At 43.1% G+C, this 20587-nt stretch overlaps 3 protein-coding genes across 5 annotated transcripts; 2 read left to right on the top strand and 1 right to left on the bottom strand.

The window, feature by feature from the left end:
• The first annotated feature begins 78 nt into the window (after positions 1-78).
• On the top strand, positions 79-7543 carry dennd6b (DENN/MADD domain containing 6B). Of its 3 annotated transcripts, XM_064938297.1 has the most exons (17): positions 79-501; positions 741-779; positions 877-919; positions 1609-1721; positions 2105-2185; positions 2303-2408; positions 2556-2698; positions 2840-2895; positions 3071-3193; positions 3327-3422; positions 3509-3669; positions 3753-3907; positions 4011-4064; positions 4143-4252; positions 4368-4470; positions 4659-4733; positions 4874-7543. In XM_064938297.1, exons 1-17 carry the CDS (start codon positions 349-351, stop codon positions 4994-4996), a joined length of 1734 nt encoding a protein of 577 aa, XP_064794369.1. In that variant the 5' UTR covers positions 79-348; the 3' UTR covers positions 4997-7543. The 3 variants fall into 3 exon arrangements, with proteins under 3 accessions (XP_064794369.1, XP_064794371.1, XP_064794370.1); XM_064938299.1 differs by lacking the exons at positions 877-919; positions 2303-2408 and having other exon boundaries at positions 466-501; XM_064938298.1 differs by lacking the exons at positions 79-501; positions 2303-2408 and having other exon boundaries at positions 739-779.
• A 43-nt stretch (positions 7544-7586) lies between these two features.
• On the bottom strand, positions 7587-16335 carry LOC135514741 (GRIP and coiled-coil domain-containing protein 1-like). The gene is made up of 3 exons (XM_064938295.1): positions 16279-16335; positions 13325-14510; positions 7587-10469 (listed from the first exon to the last, which is right to left on the bottom strand). The coding sequence occupies exons 2-3, from the start codon at positions 14429-14431 to the stop codon at positions 9093-9095; spliced, it is 2484 nt and encodes an 827-aa protein (XP_064794367.1). The 5' UTR covers positions 14432-14510; positions 16279-16335; the 3' UTR covers positions 7587-9092.
• Positions 16336-16611: 276 nt separating this feature from the next.
• LOC135514739 (ADP-ribosylation factor 4) lies at positions 16612-20135 on the top strand. Its single transcript, XM_064938293.1, has 6 exons — positions 16612-16807; positions 17524-17604; positions 18424-18533; positions 18725-18796; positions 19120-19245; positions 19434-20135. The coding sequence occupies exons 1-6, from the start codon at positions 16741-16743 to the stop codon at positions 19518-19520; spliced, it is 543 nt and encodes a 180-aa protein (XP_064794365.1). The 5' UTR covers positions 16612-16740; the 3' UTR covers positions 19521-20135.
• Positions 20136-20587: the final 452 nt, after the last annotated feature.

Below are 20587 nucleotides of genomic sequence, written 5' to 3'. Positions count from 1 at the left end.
TGTAGTTTAGTCTGGACCGGAATGTGTTGAGTTTCTTTCTAAATTAATAATGAAACCACTACATGTACCAGAATGAGTTGGTACATTTCCGTTCCCTTTCAACAATCTATTTCTTTGCGTTAATAAATACGTCGTGGGGAAAACATTTTAATCATATGAAAAGTGATGTAGATTTCTAAGCAGTCTTTGTATTTCGCTTGTTTTTTTAAATATATATATTTTAGCTTTTATCAGAACAACTATCTGTTAATACAGGACGGGCGATTCAGCTGTCACTTCAAGCCCTTCTCACTGGAGAGCGAAGCAAATAGCCAACAGGGCAGCACAATAATTAAGGGCAATGAGGAAATGGACCCTTTAGACAGCTCCGAATCGCGTCTTGTTGAGTCGGCGAATGCGGCAGAGAATACAGAATCGAGTTTGCCATGGGCCCGTTTCTCGTCGTGGCTGGAGTGTGTCTGCGTCGTTACCTTCGACCTCGAGCTCGGCCAAGCCATAGAGGTATTGTGAGGTTGCAATGTACTGTACTGTAGCATCCGTAGCAGGTGTTGTTGACATCCGATCTAGCTAGCTAGCGTGCTAATGTTCCTGTGTGCAAAGTCTTGTTTGCTTGCAGAAAGAAATCAACATGATCCATGTAACCTGGCCCACATCAACCTCTCATGTGTTTCATAATTTGGCCTGCCGGCGCATGTGTGGAATAGTGACATGACATTTTGGCACTTTCTCCTCTATTCCAGCTTGTGTACCCACACGATGTGAAACTAACTGAGAAGGAGGTAGGAAATTAGTATCCCCCCACCATACATAACAAGCTAGTTGCCTGTCAATAATTTTGTATGTCCTTGATTGTGCTTCCTCTCCTTTAAACTCCAGAAAACTAGCATTTGCTACCTGTCCTTCCCTGACTCTTACTCAGGTTAGTGTATTAGATGACACAAACTATCATCACAAAATACATTACGGTCATAGGCCCAACCCCAAATCGATCCAGGACCCTAAGCACTTGTGGAGATCTGACATGATTTGATGGCTTTTAGCAATATGGTGAAACTTCCACCGATCCTATCAGAAGTTGGAACTATTACCATATTGCAGGGTTCCCCAACTGGCGGCCTGCAAGCCGAATTTTGCCCACAGCGCATTTTATTTGGCCCCCAAAGTTTTCTGTGCAAAAACAAAAATAGTTTTAAAATGTTTTTATTTTAATTGCTTGACACAAAAGACTGTTATTAAAAACACTAGCAAATCAGCTCCAAGTGACTTTAACTTTGGCAATCTGTTCCAAAGTATTCCCACACATAGTAGAGAGATACATGTGATCGTATACAAATGTAAGCAAGGCTTGAAATTATTAGGTTTTTAGTCAAATATTATATCTGTTTGGGCTACGTGCGGTCAATTTGCAGTCTACAAATGATTTGTAATTATGTTCCGTCCCTCTGAGCATCTGCTCAAGAAAAGATCAGCCCGCGGCCGAATAAAGTTGATGATCCCTGCAAAATTGCGTACACTGTCAAATCCACTCCGATCTCCACGTGTAGGGTCGATTTGGGATTGGGCCAAAAATGTATATCAGTCACATGACCTGTGAGATGTGTTTCCCAGGATGCCTTGGAGACACCCAGTTCAGCTTCAGACTGCGTCAGTCTGTGGGCCGCAGGGGCTCCTGGTTCGGAGAGGAGGACGCCTACAGCAGAGACGCACCTGTCACACTACAGGTGAGCCCTCGGTCTGGCCCAATCCCAAATCACACTTTTGGAGATCTGATTAGATTTGACAGGTGTAAGCAATAGGGTAATACACTCTGATAGGCTAGGTGAAAGTTTCACCATATTGCGTATATCAACCAAATCCTCTCACATTGCTGCAGGTGTGTAGGGTTTAGTCTTAGGGGGTGATTTGGGATCGGGCATCGGCCTGACTGAATAAGTGGTCCAGGTCAGGGACAGTTTGGTTGCTTACCTTTTAGGGTTGTGGTTGGTTCTTTGGTAGGGACAGCTAATCTTAAATCATTGACTGGAGTGGAATATAATGTCAGCCACCACTAATTGTCTGTCATTGCAATAGCTTGACTATTCTCATCTTTCCCTTTCCCCCTCAGCGAGAGCTGGCCCATTTCTATGGCTATGTCTACTTCAGACAAGTCAAGGACGCCGCTGTCAAAAGAGGCTACTTTCAGAAGGTGAGAAGCTTCGGTTACAGATCTGATTCGTCATCAGAACCACAATGTATTCACATTTGGTTTTCTCTTTCATTCTCTTTCCTGCCTTTTCTCTTTCACTCTCTTATCTCTCTCTAGTCTCTTGTACTGGTGTCCAGACTACCGTATGTCCACCTCTTTCAGTCCCTGCTGCAGATCATAGCTCCAGAGTATTTTGAGAAGTTGGAGCCTTGCCTTGAAGCAGGTGGGGAGATATAACTTCTTGTCTTTTTTTTTCCTTCCCAGTCTATCTTATTTCTAATTAATCTCCCATTATAGTTACCTAGGGCTCGAATGTACAGCCTGGACTCTACATTCCTAACCTTTTCTTTCTCACTCTCCCACCATGCAGTGTGCAACGAGATTGACCAATGGCAATCTCCGGTGCCGGGGCTGACACTCAACCTGCCTGTGATGGGCGTGGTCATGCAGGTCAGGATCCCATCCAAAAACGACAAACCAGGGGGAAGCCCGGAGAAACAGGCACAAAAGGAGGTTGGTGTAGCTTTCTATGTGATGGGCCACATGCCCATAAAAATATGACTTCTCCATGATGTTAGTAAAGTTGATATTAGTTGATTGGTATCGCTAGAGGACTGTTCATCTAAAAAAAAAAGTATGTTTCTGTTATATCAGAATCTTCTACCAGCCCCTATGATGCTACCGACCATACATGAGCTTGACCTGTTCAAGTAAGTGAAAATCTAAACTTCATATACTGTAAATAGTTACGTATCTGTTTGTGTTTATGTAAATTACATGGCTTGAACTTTAAGCTGTATTTTCAGTTTAATTTGAGGATGCATTGTATTAGTGAAAGCAGCATCCATCGTATATGAACTGACCTTTGCCCTCTGACCTGTCCAGGTGTTTCCAGTCCTTCCTGATCCACCTGCAGATGCTCTGGGAACTCATGCTGCTCGGGGAGCCTGTGGTCGTCATGGCACCCTCTCCCACTGTCTCCTCTGAAACCGTGCTGGCCCTAGTGAGGTAAACAGAAAATGCATGAAATATGCCATATGATGTATGACATTTAGTGTCTCGTGTGTGTGTGTGTGTAACGTGACTCAATGTAATTCGGGGAGTTTGTAAAATGAAATTCTTATTTCTCCCATCTCTACAGCTCGATTGCGCCACTGCGGTATTGCTGTGATTACAGGCCCTACTTCACCATACACGACACTGAGTTTAAAGAGTATACCACTAGGACACAGGCACCGTGAGTAGGGCTTACTCTAAACACTGTTTATACTCTATCATACCCGGGGGGCAACTCAACTCACCCTGCTCCCTTTCTCTCTCCAGTCCCAATGTGATACTGGGGGTCACTAATCCCTTCTTCATAAAGACCTTCCAGTCCTGGCCCCACATTATACGCCTTGGAGAACTCAAGATGTCAGGTGATCTGCCCAAGCAGGTGAAGGTGAAGAAACTAGCCAAGCTGAAAACGCTGGACTCTAAACCAGGTAAAACATCTGGAGGTATGGAGCCAACATGGTTTGAGAGAGTGAGTTATTAGTGTGTAAAAACATGTTCTCCCTACCTGTAGGTATCTACACAGCACATAAAATGTTCCTTCAAAAAGACAAGTCCCTCATCAAAAGACTCCTAAAAGGGATCCAGAGGAAGAGGCCGTCTGAGGTGCAGAGCGCCATCTTGAGGAGACATCTGTTAGAACTCACCCAGAGCTTCATCATCCCACTGGTGAGGGGACTGCCTTCCCTATCACACTAACATCCCACCCCTATATAGACTGTCTGTCTGTCCTGCTGTGTGTCCCACCTGTCTCTCTGGCTGTCTCCCCCAGGAACGTTACCTGGCCAGCCTGATGCCTCTGCAGAGGTCTGTGACTCCTTGGAAGGTGGGTGATATTGATAACAAACCTGTTTCTATAGTATGGTGATACTGTTTGAATATGGTAATAACGTGTGTGTTTCAGACCCCTCCTCAGATCCGTCCCTTCAGTCAGGAGGAGTTCATGGGGACTCTGGAGCACGCTGGACCTCAGCTCACCTCTGTGCTTAAAGGGGATTGGGTGGGCCTGTACAGGTATGTTCACCTGCCACCTCATCTGTCATGTCTAACTATTGTATCTTGTTGTGGCATATGTTTTTCTAAACAAATAATCCATAAATGCATTGCACTTCAATGTATGGCCTTGTAGGAAATTTTTCAGGTCCCCCAACTTCGATGGCTGGTATCGCCTGCGACACAGGGAGATGACCCAGAAACTAGAATGTCTCCATCTAGAGGTTGTCTGTGATGCTGTGAGTTGACCCCACAGCCTTCTTCACTCACACCTCAAGACATTAGTTTTAACTCTACTTCCAGAGCATCATGTGACCAATAAACTCAACCACACACGACTCCACTGACTTCACTTCAGTTAGGAGTCCTTTCCCTACCCATAAGAGTTGATTAGTTTAACGTTTTGTTTATGGTCTGCTCGCCCCAGGACCTGCTGGGTTGGACCAAAGACAAGTCAGAGGTGGAGATCGTGGACCTGGTTCTGAAACTGAGAGAGAAACTGGTCAGTAAAACCCATCAATATGTCCATTACACTCACCTCAACGGGTGCCATTTGTAACATTCTGTATTTAGTGTTGGGAAATGAATTCTGTGCCGCAAACCATTGCCTACTCTAGTCTCTGTCTGTGTCCCCTACTCCAGATGAAGGCTGGAAAGCAGCAGCTCCCGGTGAAAGAAGGGGTGCTGGAGAAACTAGAGGGATACCTCCAGACTGTCATCAGCTCTCTACCAGAGGACCTGCAGACTGTACTACACAGATACTGACGCGAACACTGACGCACTTCTGAATATATATATATATATATACACACACACACACACTGGATAGTGTTTTGTTTGACGTCTTTTTAATAACAACCTGAAACTAAAAGTATTGCCATCACCCAAACCACTACCCCCTCTGAGTAAGATAATGGAAGATTTATAACTAGAAGTGTAGGTAATATAAGAAACGTAGCGGTTTCATCATGACAGTAACATTAGGTCAAGGGGAATGGAGAGTAGTTGAAATGTAGGCTTCATGAGATTATGCCTTCACTATTATCGTGATTGTTGCTAGAGGGATTGAAGCATATACCTGGGAAGAGGGACATGTGAGTATAGCCTTTTGCTCTAATCCAGTTATTTAGACGTAACATGCATAGTTGTTAGCGTAAAATATAACTAGCATATGCACCTTTTACATTTTTATTTATTTGTCATTAAACCCATAAAAGGGGTGAATTCCATTTAAGTGACTACATTCTGAGTCTTTCATCAATCTCAGTATTTTATATTGATCAAGCACAAACAAATCACACTACATTGAAACACCTCTAAATATCCAGGTTACGAAAGCTTAGATTGCAGATTTCAGTTTAGATTTGTGTGTATGGATAAAAGTATGTAGACACCCTTTCAAATTAGTGGATTTGGCTGTTTCAGCCACACTCATTGCTGATAGGTATATAGGTATATAAAACCGAGCACACAGCCATCTCCATCGACAAACATTGGCAGTAAAATGGCCCGTACTGAAGAGCTCAGTGACTTTCAACGTGGCCCAATCATAGGATGCCACCTTTCCAACAAGTGAGTTTGTCAAATTCCTGCCATGCTAGAGCTGCCCCGGTCAACTGTGTTGTTATTGTGAAGTGGAAAAGTCTAGGAGCAATAACGGCTCAGCCGCAAAGTAGTAGACCACACAAACTCATAGAACGGGACCCCCCCCCCCAGGTACTGAATCGTGTAGAAATCATCTGTCCTTTGTTGCAACCCTCACTACCGAGTTCCAAACTGCCTCTGGAAGCAACGTCAGCATAAGAACTGTTCATCGGGAACTTCATGAAATGGGTCTCCATGGCCGAACAGCCACACACAAGCATAAGATCACCATGTGCAATGCCAAGCGTTGGCTGGAGAGGTGTAAAGCTCACCGTCATTGGACTCGGGAGCAGTGGAAACATGTTCTCTGGAGTGATGAATCCCGCTTCCCCATCTGGCAGTCGGGCGGATGAATACGGGTTTGGCAGATACCAGGAGAAAACTCCAATGCATAGTGCCAACTGTAAAGTTTGGTGGAGGAGTAATAATGGTCTGGGGCTGTTTTTCATGGTTCAGGTTGGCATCTTAGTTCCAGTGAAAGGAAATCTTAACGCTACGGCATACAAAGACATTCTAGACGATTCTGTGCTTCCAACTTTGTGGCAACAGTTTGGGGAAGGCCCTTTCCTGTTTCGATATGACAATATCCCCGTGCACAAGTGAGGTCCATACCGAAATGGTTTGTCGGAATCAGTGTGGAATAACTTCACTGGCCTGCACAGAACCCTAACCTCCCCCATCGAACACCTTTGGGATGAATTTGAACGCCGATTGCGAGCCAGGCCTAATCGCCCAACATCAGTGCCCGACGTCACTAATGCTCTTGTGGCTGAGTGGAAGCAAGTCCCTTTTCCAACATCTAGTGGAAAGCCTTCACAGAAGAGTGGAGGCTGTTATAGCAGCAAAGGAGGCACCAACTCCATATTAATGGCCAAGATTTTGGAATGAGATGTTCCACGAGCAGGTGTCCGCATACTTTTGGCCATGTAGTGTATTTGGTGCACAGTAGACATATGGCTGAAACTGCGCTTATTTATTTAACGTTATAGTGGTCAATGAGTGCAAAAAACATGTAGTACATTATCTTATGGGTATGTGCAGGTTGTTGTTTTACGAGGTTGACAGTGCCAGTCCTAGCCAAAGCCACACCAGCTCCAAGCTAATTCTGCTTAGATATTCATCCATCAGCTAACATCTTTCCTAAACTACAACCACTCATTACATTGCAGGTTAACAGTGAATGTAAAACGAATGCAGCTGATCAGGGCTTCTACCTCACTCCCTTTTGTCTGTCTACAAGGCCTGCGTTTTACATAGGCAGTCCAATTATGATAATTGTTGAACTAATTGGTCTTTTGATCAATCAAATCAAAAGATATGTGAAAAGATCTGATATGATTGGTCAAAAGACCAATTAGTGGAAAAAGATCAGAATTGAGCTGCCCTTGTAAACGCAGCCCTATTATTTCTCAAATAGGTACAGTATATGTGGTACTTAAATACGTTTTCTTCAGTTTGTTTTGTGAAGTACTGTAAAGGCATTTGGTCACTAGGGAAGCAGTAAACTGCAGGTTTGCCGATTGAGTATTGATAATACTGATCTACTATTTGGATCCTGCTGTTTCCTTATTTGTAATAACCTATAGTTTTTTTGTATATAAATAAAGTTTATGGTTTCTGATGCAAATATACTGTTACAAATAAAAGTTGGAAACTGTGCTAAAAGAACTCAGAGGCTGTGATACATCCATGCACCCACACGTTTAGAGAATCGCTGAGAAAGAAAGTTTAATTTATGTTGAGGGAATCAAAAATATGCATTTCATTAATAAACATTGTATTATCCACACAACTGTATACTAGAAAATACTGTAATTACCAACCAAAGTATTCTGTTTTTTTATCATACAATTATTTACAACACATCTAGCATTAAAGGGACACTTCGAGATTTTGGCAATGACGCCCTTTGTCTACTTCTCCAGAGTCAGATGAACGGATACCATTTGTATTACTTCATTTAGGAAGTTAGCTCAGCGAGCCAATGCTACCTAGTGTTAGCGCGATGACTGGAAGTCTGTCATTGCGCTAACGCTAGTTAGCAACTTCCTTCAAACTGCAGACAGAAACATAAAAATGGATTCCATGAGTTCAGGGAAGTAGATAAAGGGGCTTCATTGCCCAAATCCTGAATAATCCCTTTAAAACTGATTGTAGCTCAATATTAAAAAGGAAAGATTTACAAAGTTACCCATTTAGATGTTATCATATTTGTGCATCTCTGAGCAACGTTCTATCGATTCCCAGGGTCATTTCATGTTTATCGGCGCAATTCGACCTACAAGCAGACAAAGAAGTAGTATGTAGAGTTTTACCATTTTTTTTCCACTAATTGGTTTTATTTCAATATGATGCAAAACTTTTCATACCCGTCTGTGTTTCTGCCTGCTTGAACAGGGAATCTTGCCTTTAACGTCATTATGGCTGTGCTTACACAGACATCCCAATTATTAGTAAAATATCTGATCTGACTAGTCAAAAAAAATACTTGTGGAAAGATATCAAAATTGGGTTGCCGGTGTAAACGCAATCTATCTCACCAAGATCAATCGAAAATGTATTTTCAATATATGCAGAGGTATAGTTTAAATATTAAATAGAAGCAGGAGATCACTAGTGAACAAAGGCAAATGAGGAAACTCAGACAAATTTTTGGGGACCTGTGTTACAGATAGGATCCTACTTCCTGTGGCGCACTTAACCGAGATGGACAACCCAGGAGATAATCAGTGAGAAAAACAACTCACACAGGTGATAAAGACTGAGGTTGTCAATAAGTTAGATTCTGTCCTTATCCCTCTGTAAGAACAGTCAATATTTGGTTCCCTTTTGACAGAAACTCTGGAAACACAGATGTGAGCCTCATGCTATGATTCGATCTTATCAAAGAATCAAAACAACCAAACATGCTGCTTCACATAGTGACAAATACAAACCCACACTTCTAGAGCCACTCATTAGATTGCGAAATCCAATGTTGTGTGCTTTCACACATAAAGCAATCCTTTTGAATAAAGTCTTGAGGAAAATAAAATGTAATCAACAGCGTCAAAGCTCAAATGTTGGTTGCCATTTCATTTGACACCACACCAGAATCCTGGGAAAACAACACACCAAAATAAAGACTTCATTCAGGAAAACTAAACACACACACTTGTTGACTGTCCGAGGAATGTTTCAAATGAGTTCACATTATTTGCAGAGTGAGGAGCTGAACTCATCGCCTCATCCCTGCCGTCCACCACGCCTGGTTCTGGTGCTGTTTGACCACCGCCTGCTTCTCCTGAGGGCTGAAGTGCAGGATGGTCAGTATGGCTGTGAGGGTCTGCTGACGCCCCCTAGTGTCCTGAAGGGTGAGGAACTTGTAGATTACATTCTTGAGGTACTCCAGGTTGGCCCCCTCCCTGCCCTGGTCCCTGTGCCGTTTGTCTAGCTGGCCGCGGAGCTCAGCCACCTCCTCGTCGTAACGCTCTCCGTTGGCGATCAGCCTCCCCTGCAGCTGGTGCACGTCCTCCTCCAGCCGATGCTTCTGCCGCCGCAGTGAGCCGATCTCCACCTCCTTTCTCGCCAGCTGCTCGGCGTACAGGAGGAGCGTGGGCTCGTTGGGCCCCGCCAGCCGCAACGCCTGGCTGATGATGTCACTCTCCTCCTGCGCCGTGTCGTCCATGTTGTTGGCGTTTTTACTCCTGCCGATGTCCGCAGTCGCTCTGAAGTCCGCCCCTGTGTCTCCTTCGTCGCTGTGGTGGCCTCTGTAACCAGCAAGACTGTAGCCGATAGACTTCAGCTTCTCCAGCTCCTGGTCCTTCTCTTGCAGCAGGGCCATAGTGCGGTCCCTCTGCCGGTGCAGTTCTCCCTCCAGCCTGAGGAGGCTCTCTCTGTATTGGGCCTCAGCCTGGTCAAGCTCCTGTTTATGACCCTGCTGCAGCATCCCTATCCCCTGCTGACACTCCTCCAGCTCCCGGCAGTGCTTGGCCTCCGCCTCGTCGTCATGGATACGCAGGTTGATGTACTTCTCCTTGAGCTCAGCCAGCTGGTCACGGGCCTCCTCCAGCTCTTTGGCCAGGCTACAGTCTTTAGCGTTCTTGTTCTTCAGCACCACCTGCGCCCGCACCTTGTAGCGCTCAAACTCCTCCTTCAGCTGCCGCAGTTCCTGCTGGTAGTAAAGCGCCGAGGCCTTCTCCCCGTCTGACGACTCCCCCCCTCTGCCCGTCCCCTGACCCAGCCGCCCCTCCATCTCTGCCAGCTTCTCTATCTCCATGGTCTGCTCTGGATGGCTCTTCTGTGTGGCTAGCAGAAGAAGCCTCTTCACCTTCTCCAGGCACTCCTTCAGCACATTCACATCCAGGCTGGCCTCGTCCATGCTGAGGTCCAGCGGGGAGCCCCGGGTGGAAGCGGTAATGGCCAGGGTCTTGTTCTCCGTGTCCAGTTGCAGGATGCGCTCTCTCAGTCGGTGGGCGTTCTGCTGGTCCCTCTGCCGGGCCTTTTCACAGGCCCCAAGCAGCTCAGACAGCTCAGACACCCGCAACTCCAGGCTGGCCACACGGCCCTCCTCCAGCTGGGATTGCTCCTGTAGACGCTCCTCTGCCTGCGACACCTGCAGATAGAGAAAGGACAGGCACATGACAGCCATGAGACATAAATAGACAATGGAAGACAACAGTTTCCCTGAAAAGCAAGTGTCTTTATAATGCCATGTTATTCTCTGCCATGGCATTTATATTTGATCAAGATATTTCTAATACAAGAGGTCAAGGGTTGTTGAATACATTGTTAAAATTCAGATCATCAAATATTTTATATGTTCAAGTCATTCACCTTAATACAGGATACATTTTTAAAATCAGTGCCGGGTGAATCCATTTGAACTCAATCACTTTCTGACAGCACCCCTTTTGATTTGAAGGAAACATTTCACACATATTTACCCATTATAAAAGTGCTCAGAAAGTGACGTTTTGATACTGAATGCCAAAATAGTCAAGAGATATAGTTGATATAGTTGCTCAAAGTTGACCTATTTTGCATATCCCGAGACATCCATGTTTTCATCACTGGAAAATAAACTGTCGTGATTGATATCATTTAAAAGCTTAAAAAACAGGGTTGTCAAAACTATTTCATAATTTCTTGGAGGATTTTTTACATAAAAAAAAAAAATTTTTCTAAAAAAAAAAAAAAATCCTGAAACTTTAATTATATAAATATGCATAAACTCAGATATTTTTTAATATTTGCATATGTTGTAGCTTAGACCCTAATTTACATAATCTAAGGTTTTTGCATTTTGCCCGCCATCGGTTGAGACAACATGCTCTTTAATACAGAGTGGGTGTCAAGTTTGGGCTGAAAAATGTACTAAAACGGGAATAAAATTGATATGACAACTTTAAAATGATACCCAAAGATGGTTGGGGGTCCACACATCAGAGAATATTGACTTGAATGGGAATATTGGTTTTAAATTAAACTTTCAATCCTCCATAGGAAATCTATTGAAATTATATAAATATAGATAATAGAATAGACATAACCATTTAAATTGACATTCGAGGGTGGGTGGACAGGCAGCCAGCTTTGTGGTAGTAATTAGTTCAATTAAAATGGTGTACCAGCTAAATTGCAGTGGACTGAAGGGATAGGTCCATTCTATGAGTTACATTTATGATTGGCACCCAACCTGTATTCAAGAGCATGTTGTGTCTCAACCGATGGCAGTCACAACACAAACACCTCAGCTGATGTAAAGTAGGGTCTAAGCTACAAAAATCTAAAATCAGAGTACACGTTTTTAGATAACTGATGTTGAAAGTTAATTAGATAATTTAAAGAAATGATCAAAGTTTAACAACCCTGTTTGGAAGCTTTGAAATGATATCAAACTGAATATTTTACTGTGATGAAGATGTGGATGTCTAATGGTATGGGTATTTCCATCTTTAAATGGACACAAGCAACAACATGCCGTCTTTCGGATGGGACGTTAAAAAGGGTGTCCTGACTCAATAAAGATCCCGTAGCACTGATCGTAATAGTCAGGGTGTTAACCCCGGTGTTGTGGCCAAATTCCCCATCTGGCCCTCATACCATCATGGCCACCTAATCATCCCCAGCTTCCAACTGGCTCCCCCATATTTCTGTGAAATTACATTTTTCAACCATTTGCCTCCTGCATTATCTTCTGTAAATTTAATAAACATTGCCTTGTGCATTGTAATTCTGATATCAAGAAATTTTTCAAATTTCTCTCCCTCATGAGGGAGGAAAATGAAAGTTTACAGAACTAACAAGGTAGACCTACCAATTAGGTTTTTACTGATATCAGTTTGTTAATGAATTAAGCGATTCAAACTCTTTTACCAAATCGGTAATGGAATTACTGAAAAATGTATCAGAATTACTGCAATTGAAATGGCTACAATCTCCTGACTCTTGACACCTGCCCCCTTTCCATTTACTGTAAAAAGCAACCTCGCCCACTGAGCACCGACCACTGAGCACCAGATGTCCTCAGACGTTGAAAAGTTGTTGAAATTTGGTCAGTCCGCCCTGGCCAGACCAAATCTGAACCAATCATAGACTTCTGTTTCACAAGTTTGGACAGTACAGAAGAGCACACAGTACAGTAAAGAACAGTATTATGTACTTCATTGTACTGAACTGAACTCTACTGTGATGTCCAAGCATAAGACTATGATTGGTTCAGATTTGGTCGGGTAAAGACCAACCAAATGCAGTCTTGTTTGGGGGCAGAGCTCAATATAATAATAGCCAGTGTGTAGAATACCCAAATGTGCAAAAGAAAGATATTATGCATGTTCACATTCGTGTATCTATTCAGGATACATCACCAGGAAATGATATTCATAGCCATAATTATGCATCAGGGACCGGTGTAAATCCACTTCACCTACTGTAGTTCAATAACCATTTTTTTTTTTTGTTAAACTAAAGGTGTCATAGCATAGCACGACACCCCATTCTTTCTGCAGACATCTTTGAATCTTAATTAAGAGCAGATATTTAACAGTGTTTGGAAAATGTTGTCACATAAAAAAAATAAAACTGGGAGATTTTACTGTAATTCTGTTACCAAACTTTGCACATTTCTTCCAGTTTTTGTGAAATTCTGTGTAAATTGTTCAAAGTAGTCCTTGTGCATCGAGTTGTATGGAATGTTAAACTTGGAAATTAACGGTCTTGTTTAGCATACATTCTAAAGTGAAACATCAGAGTCATAGCGTAATTCCGTTACCATTGAATTGCCTGTATTAAAAATGGATTACTTTAAATACCTTTATCTCCTGAATATTTTGCATTCAGGTCCAAAGAGTCCCTTTCTGACTACTATTCCATGAGGAAACATACATGGAAAGTGTTGTTTAAATACTGTTAAAATGTGATTGAATTCAAATGGATTTACTGTACAGTCTTTCCTAATCATGACCATACCTTTCTGATCTCATGCTGCATCTGCTGCTGAAAGTGGTTCTTGAGTGCCGTCAGCTCCCTCTGCAGCTCCTCCACCCGGGGGTCTGGCTTGTTCCTCTCCGCCTCCACAGTCTGCAGGCTCCTCCTCATCTCCTCCCTCTGCTGGGTCACCTCTTTTAGCCGGGCCTCATAATCGTGCCCCCGATCTGCGGCCTGTGTGACTTCCAGCAGGACCACCCTGGCGTCCTCCAGCCGAAGCTCGGCATCCTGCCTCTGGCCTCTCTCCTCCTGCAGCAATTTCTGGAGCTCTCTGAGCATGTGGGCGTGGTCACCCTGCTCCTGCTCTCTCTCATGTTGCTGGGTTATAACCCGAGCCTTGCTCTCCGCCAGCTGCTCATGCAAGGCATGGATCTCGGCTTCATGTTGCCTCCTGGACTCCTCCAGCCTCCCCTGGAGCTCATCCATGTCCTGCTTGATCTTCCGCTTGTCGGCCTGGAAGTTGGCCTCCATCCTGGACTTTTCCTGCGTGACCGTGGCCAGGGAGCTGGTCAGGGTGGTCAGCTGGGTCTTCAGCTGAAGAACCCTCCGGTCAACCTCCATGGACAAGGTGGGTGGGGGTGTAAGGTGCTGCTGAACCTCAGACCCTCCACTACTGCTGGAGCTGATACCGCTCTCTGACCCATTAGCCTCCTCAGACCTCTGGGACACTGAGGGGCCTCCAGGCCCGGTCGCCCCCATCTCTCCTGGGCTGCTACCCTGCTCCTCTTCAGCCTGGTCGCCCTTGGTGCTCCCACTGGTAATGCTGGTAGCAGTGTCGGCGGAGGCTGCTGTGTCCAGACTGTCCTCGCTGTGCACGGAACAGTGATCATCTTGTAATTCAGAGTTCAAATGGCTGCCACTGGCAGAGCCTTCATCTCCACGCTGGCTGAGGTCAACCTCCTGGGAGACAGTCAGTACCTTCAGACTAGCTTCCAGAGCCTCCTTCTCCTTCAGCAGGCTCTTGTAGGCCCTGACCACATCCTTGAAGCGTGTCTGATACTGGACCATCTGCTTTCTCTGAGTCTCTATGGTGTCCACAAGCTCCTTCTTGCTGGGGCCACCCCCAAAGCTCATCCCAAACTTCTCCATGGCTCAGTGGGTTTTTGGTTTTATTTTCAGTTGCTTGACTTCCAGCTGGGATCCATGATTACTGGCTCAAACAAAAACCCTGCATGGAATATAGTAAGAGGAACCATTGTTAGATAGCATCATAAAACAGTAGCAAGCTAACGCTAGTGCCAAAGATACATTGGCTTCAGAAAGTATTCATACCCCTAGACTTATTCCACATTTTGTTGTGTACCAACCCAAATTTAAAATAGATTAAATTGCCCCCCCCCCCCCCCGTCTACACGATCCCCCATGAAGACAAAGTGGAAAATGTTTGCAAATATATTTAAAATCAAATACAGACATCTCATTTACAGAAGTATTCACACCCCAGAATCAATAGTTTGTAGAAACACCTTTGTTTGCAATTACAGCTTTAAGTTGTCTTGGGTATGTCTATCAGCTTTACACATCTGGATTTGGGGGATTTTCTCCCATTCTTCCTTGCAGATTTTCTCAAACTCTGTCAATGGTGGTGAACAGCAGTCTTCAAGTATTTCCACAGGGATTCAAGTCTGGGCTTTGTCTGGGCCACTCGAGGACTTTCACATTATTGTTCTGAAGCCATTCCAGTGTTGCTTTGGCTGTATGCTTAACGTCATTGTCCTGTTGGAACGTAATTCTCCCCCAGTCTAATGTCAGTTGCATTCTGAAGCAGGTTCTCTTCCAAGGATTTTCCTGTATTTGGATCAATTAACGGGTGATGAGCTATGACTGGTTCTCTCCAGACACAGCACTTTGCATGCAGGCCAAAGAGTTAACTTTGTATCTCAGCCGATGACAGAATCTTTTGCTGTATGATCTGTGTCTTTCACATGTTTTTTTGCAAACAACAGGCGTTCAGTCATGTGCCTTTTTCTCAGGAGTAGCTTCCGTCTTGTCCAACGCCCAATTGGTGAAGTGCTGCAGAGACTGTCAAGGAACTACGTAGTTCTGTCAGAGTGGTCATTGGGTACTTGGTCACCTCTTAGACCTAGATCATGGTCTTTCTTACCCGGTTGCTCAGTTTTGTTGCACGGCCAGCTCTAGGCAGTCTGGGTTGTTCCATATTTTTGTCAATTTCCCCAATGATAGAGATCCCTGTGCTCTTGGAAACTTTCAACACTCTAGAAATGGTTCTATACCCTTCCCCAGATATATGTCTCATGACAATACAATCTCTGAGATCTACGGACAGTTCCTTGGACTTCGTGGTATAATTTCTGCTTTGACATGCAATGTTAACTGTGGGGCCTTATATTAGGCCGGTATGTTTCTTTCAAAATCATATCCAAACAATTGAATTGGCCACAGGTGGTCTCCAATCAAGTTGCAGCGACATCTCAAGGATGTTCAAAGGTAATTGGATGTACCTGATGTAAATTTGGAGTGTCATGCAAAGGGGTGTAATGACTTATGTAAATGAGAGATTTCTATATTTCATTTTCAATAAATGTGCTCAAATTTTCTAAAAAAACATGGGTGACAATTATTTTTATTTAATACATTTTGAATTCAGGCTGTAACAAATGTGTAATAAGTCAAGTGGTATGAATTCTTTCTGAAGCACTCTGTGTTCGTGTTGTCTACTGGTCTGTTTACTTTACAAGACATATTTCAACCGACATGGGCAGACTAGTTGCAAATAATAATAATGTATTATTCGACAGCTAACATTAGCTATGCTAAACTCCACAACAATCTGGAATGGTCTTCGCGAAAGACCTCTCTCTCGCCCTCCTTGACAGTATAAAATTTGCAACAACCAGTTCGATACACCAATGTACAATCAAAAGGACACTAATATAATTAGGATGTGCAATGTCATAACTTTAAAGTAAACTCACATTCGGAATACGACGTGCCAACAAACGACGGTTTTCCAAGCTACTTCCTGTTCTTCACAGTGGGATTTTTTTAAATGTGAAATTTATTTTTACTTTAAGCAGTCTTTAAAAGCGGCCATTTTGCGAAGGTCGAAATAATCCATTATCTGTCAAATACAGAGAAGATTCTCTGTATTCAACATTCTCAATGAACGACTTCTGTATATTTTCATATTTTGATACTGTACACTATATGCATTGAACAATGAAAAGCTCAATAAATGACAGCTACATGGTTCAAAAATGAAGGAGAGAGTCTGTGAATAAAGTTATGTGGAAGCCCTGACGTCATATATTCCGCGTTGGCCTGGACGTGGCATCTGAGAAGACTGTGAAAGGGAAGCTGCACCCACTTTCTGTCTGGTTACAATAAACACCTTTGGTTTTCTATTTTATTATCGTCACGCGGAGCTCTTTCACACCATGGGGCTCACAATTTCGTCGATATTTTCCAGGCTTTTTGGCAAGAAACAGATGAGGATACTTATGGGTGAGCAATCCTCTTATCAACCTGTCCAAGGAACTAGCTGGCTGCTAGCTAACGTTAGCTAGCTAGTGGGAGGGGGTTTCCATATCAGGGATGTACTTAGATTTTTGTGACATTAGTTATAGTAAACTACCTGTTCACATGTCTTGTAACGTGAACATTACTCGTTTGAGAGCAATCGGAGTAAAAACACATACGAGCTAGGATAACACTCAGACGGAAAATGGCTAGCTATTGCACAATAATTATTGGTAGTTTTTTCACTTAATACCAACAAATGGCTTAGCTACGTCATATCTCAGGTCTATACAAGTTGGTAGATGTAGTGAACTTCTTTTAATTAGGTCTATAGTTTTCAATACAACGCATCTAGATTCATGTCCATTCCTCTTGCCATAACGTGTACATCTATGTGTTGGACAGCCTGTATTTTGGGGTTGTGGATGTTGGTCCTAATTTGAGCTAAAGGCTCAGATTCTACCCTATATATTTATATACGTTGTCCAAATCATTGCAGTTTGATAACTGTCAGAGGGATTTCATTTGACACGGAGACAGACCTGTTTTGTAATAGATGCCTATCTCTTTGATGAAGTTGCAGTACAATACGTTTGTCTTGATTGTTTTTTTTTTTGGTAGGTTATTTATTTTCAATACAAAAAAAATCTATATAGATTTATTATGATTGAGAAGTTTGACATTACTCTTTTCTTCTGTAGTTGGTTTGGACGCTGCTGGAAAGACCACTATTCTCTACAAACTGAAGCTGGGGGAAATTGTAACCACAATTCCCACCATTGGTAAGAATAACTCTGGCTATGACCAGAGCCAAAGATGGATAGAGCTCTAGCATACACAACCATATCTAAAACATGGGCCCTCTCAGCTCCTGGCAGACTGTCTTTAAAAGCATCTTTTCACAGTAATCTGATTTAAATGGGTGACTTGCTTTCTCATGGAGCTTGTGGGCAAATGATTAAGATTTCTTTTGATGTCTTGTCCTGTGACTGATGTAGCATGACACACACACTGAGCCAAATCTTTCAGGAATGTATGCCTACCTTGTTTAATGTTCATGGAAATGGTCAATAAGGTCCATACAGAGCCGTGCACTCAACAATTCAGTCTTTCAAATTTCAGCAATTTTTATTTATTTTTGGGCATGACAGTGAGGTATAGAACTGGAGCTGAATGGTTTTAAGCCTTGCATAACTGTAGTTCTGGGACAGAGAACAGTAGATGGCTACACTGCCTCCATGCTCCAGAGCTGTTGGGGCTTGCTGTGTGAGTGGGCTCTTTTGATGGAGCAGATTGGTCGATTCGTGTCTAAACTCCTAGACAAAATAAGTAGGGAAGAAAATAATGGTTTGTCACACCTGAGATCAGATAGACAGAATTGGGTCACCATTTCATCGTTTTTCAATTTGAGCTACAGGTAATAGTTTACTCCTATTGCAAATTGGTTTTAATTAGCTTACCATTTTATACAGAAATGTATTTCTAGCATAATGATCTAGATCGGAGCTGTTTATGCTGGTAGAGGACAGACTGGTGACTGGATCTAGTCTCTGTGAATTCCTGTTGCTGATGCGCTCTCTCGCTCTTTGGTGACTGAGCAGGTTTTAACGTGGAGACTGTTGAGTACAAGAACATTTGTTTCACCGTGTGGGATGTGGGCGGTCAGGACAAGATCCGCCCCCTCTGGAGGCACTACTTCCAGAACACGCAGGTATGACACACCTGTGACACCAGTGACATACATCAGTGATGTCGTCATAGCATATCTTTTGATATCTTAATTCAGTATGTGTCAGAATGGACCCTGTCAAAATAACCCTTGTTTATCTTAATAGCTAGGTGAATATATAGAGTAGACAAAGTACATAACAGTAGCCTGACTTTTGAACCTTGACTTCACAGGGCCTTATCTTCGTAGTGGACAGCAACGACAGAGAGAGAGTAGCAGAGTCGGCAGAGGAGCTGTCTAAAATGGTAAGTGTTGCATACATGTTTATTTATAAGCTACTGTTTTTGGTCAAGGAACAGTATGCTTTTTGTGTTGGCATTTACCATATTACTGTGAAAAGGAACCTAAAACTGAGCTCATGGTTGACATGGGAAAATAAACCGTAATTCAGTGGTAAGTAATGGTGTTATTTATATAGTTGCCATTGTGACTGATCATTTATCATCCATGTTGACACACACAGCCTTCTGTGGCCAATGGTTTCCCATTGACAATGGCTGCCTCCATAAATGTTTTCCTCCCCTTGTTCTCCCTACCAATTTTCTAATATATATATCTCTCTCTACAGCTGCAGGAGGATGAGTTGAGGGAGGCAGTGTTGCTGGTGTTTGCAAACAAACAGGACCTGCCCAACGCTATGGCAGTGAGCGACCTCACAGACAAACTGGGCCTGCAGAGCTTGCGCAGCAGAGTTGTGAGCATATATCTCTCTCTCTCATGCACACACACTTTAACAGTCCTTCCAAAGAGTTGTACAGTAAAATGTATTTCTGACCAGATAAAAATGTGGTCCATGTAGTATACACTGGCAATGCAGTTTTTCAGAAGTATGACATTACTGGCTTTTATGTACAGCAACTCATTATGTCTCTCTCCTTCCAGTGGCATGTCCAGGCTACCTGTGCTACCCAGGGCACTGGGCTATACGAAGGACTGGACTGGCTTTCCAACGAGCTGTCGAAACGCTAAAGAATGGAGAAATCGCAGGACCGGAGCGAACGAGATCTGAACACGCGAGCAAGAGAAGGGGTGCAGGCTGAGCATTTCATCAATGGAAGAAGAAAAAAAAACTGCAACTTTTAAAATGATCAGTGTGTCTGTCTGGTAGAACTTGCAGTTATGGACTTTGTGATCAGTTCCTGTTCTGAAGCCTTCTTTCATCATTCTTCCCTTTTATTCCCATTATTGTCAACCCTGCAGATGTCTCTTAGACTGTTTCTTCCTTTATGCCACCCAACTTCCTCAACAGTAAAATTGTTTTAAGTTGCATGTTTTAAAAAAGCAGATTCACATGATGGTTGTGTGCGGATGTTGATCGTTGAGGAATGGAAGGGTGGGCCACTAGGTTTTGTTGGTTGGGGGGGGGGGGGGTGTTATTTGGATACCGGGAGTTTGTTGGAAACAGTATATGGGGGAGAGGCGGGGTTTTGGATGCAAAACCCCTCTGGCCTTCCCTGACTGAATCATTCCAGGTAGCTGAACCTGGAGGCCAGTTCCATTCCTAGACAATGTGAAGAGAACAGGACCTTCAGTCATTTCAAAGGCCATTATGATGCAATAAAATGTTTTTTTTTCTTTTCTCAACTGTTGAAACATTGTCTTCTGAGTGCAAGGTGGGACATAGTTGGTCATGAAGGAATGGAGAATCTTGAGATGTGGCCCTGGTTCAAATAGTTGTGAATGTTTCTTAACTTTACCCTAACAACCTGTTCAGTTTTAGTTTGTACGTTTTAAGCAAAGAGAGCAGATTCTTAGGTTTATCAACAACTCTGATACTTTGAAAAGTAAATTAAAACTTGGGGGGAAATTGTGTAGTTGAGAAAGTAAACTGCTTTCAAGTGCTTATAAAAACAGTTCAATGCCAATTTACATTTCCCACTTAATTTTCAGATTAAAATCCTACTTGGATATTTTCATTATGACTTGCTTTAAAGCTGCAATGTGTAACTTTTCGGGAACCTGACCAAATTCACAAATGTAAGTTAAAGATATGTAATTCATTGAAAGCAAGCCTAGTTAAATAAAAATAGACAAGT

This window comes from Oncorhynchus masou, chromosome 26 (assembly GCF_036934945.1).
Source record: "Oncorhynchus masou masou isolate Uvic2021 chromosome 26, UVic_Omas_1.1, whole genome shotgun sequence".
NCBI classification, from domain to species: Eukaryota; Metazoa; Chordata; class Actinopteri; order Salmoniformes; family Salmonidae; genus Oncorhynchus; species Oncorhynchus masou.
This window is presented reverse-complemented; position numbering and strand designations above follow the sequence as displayed.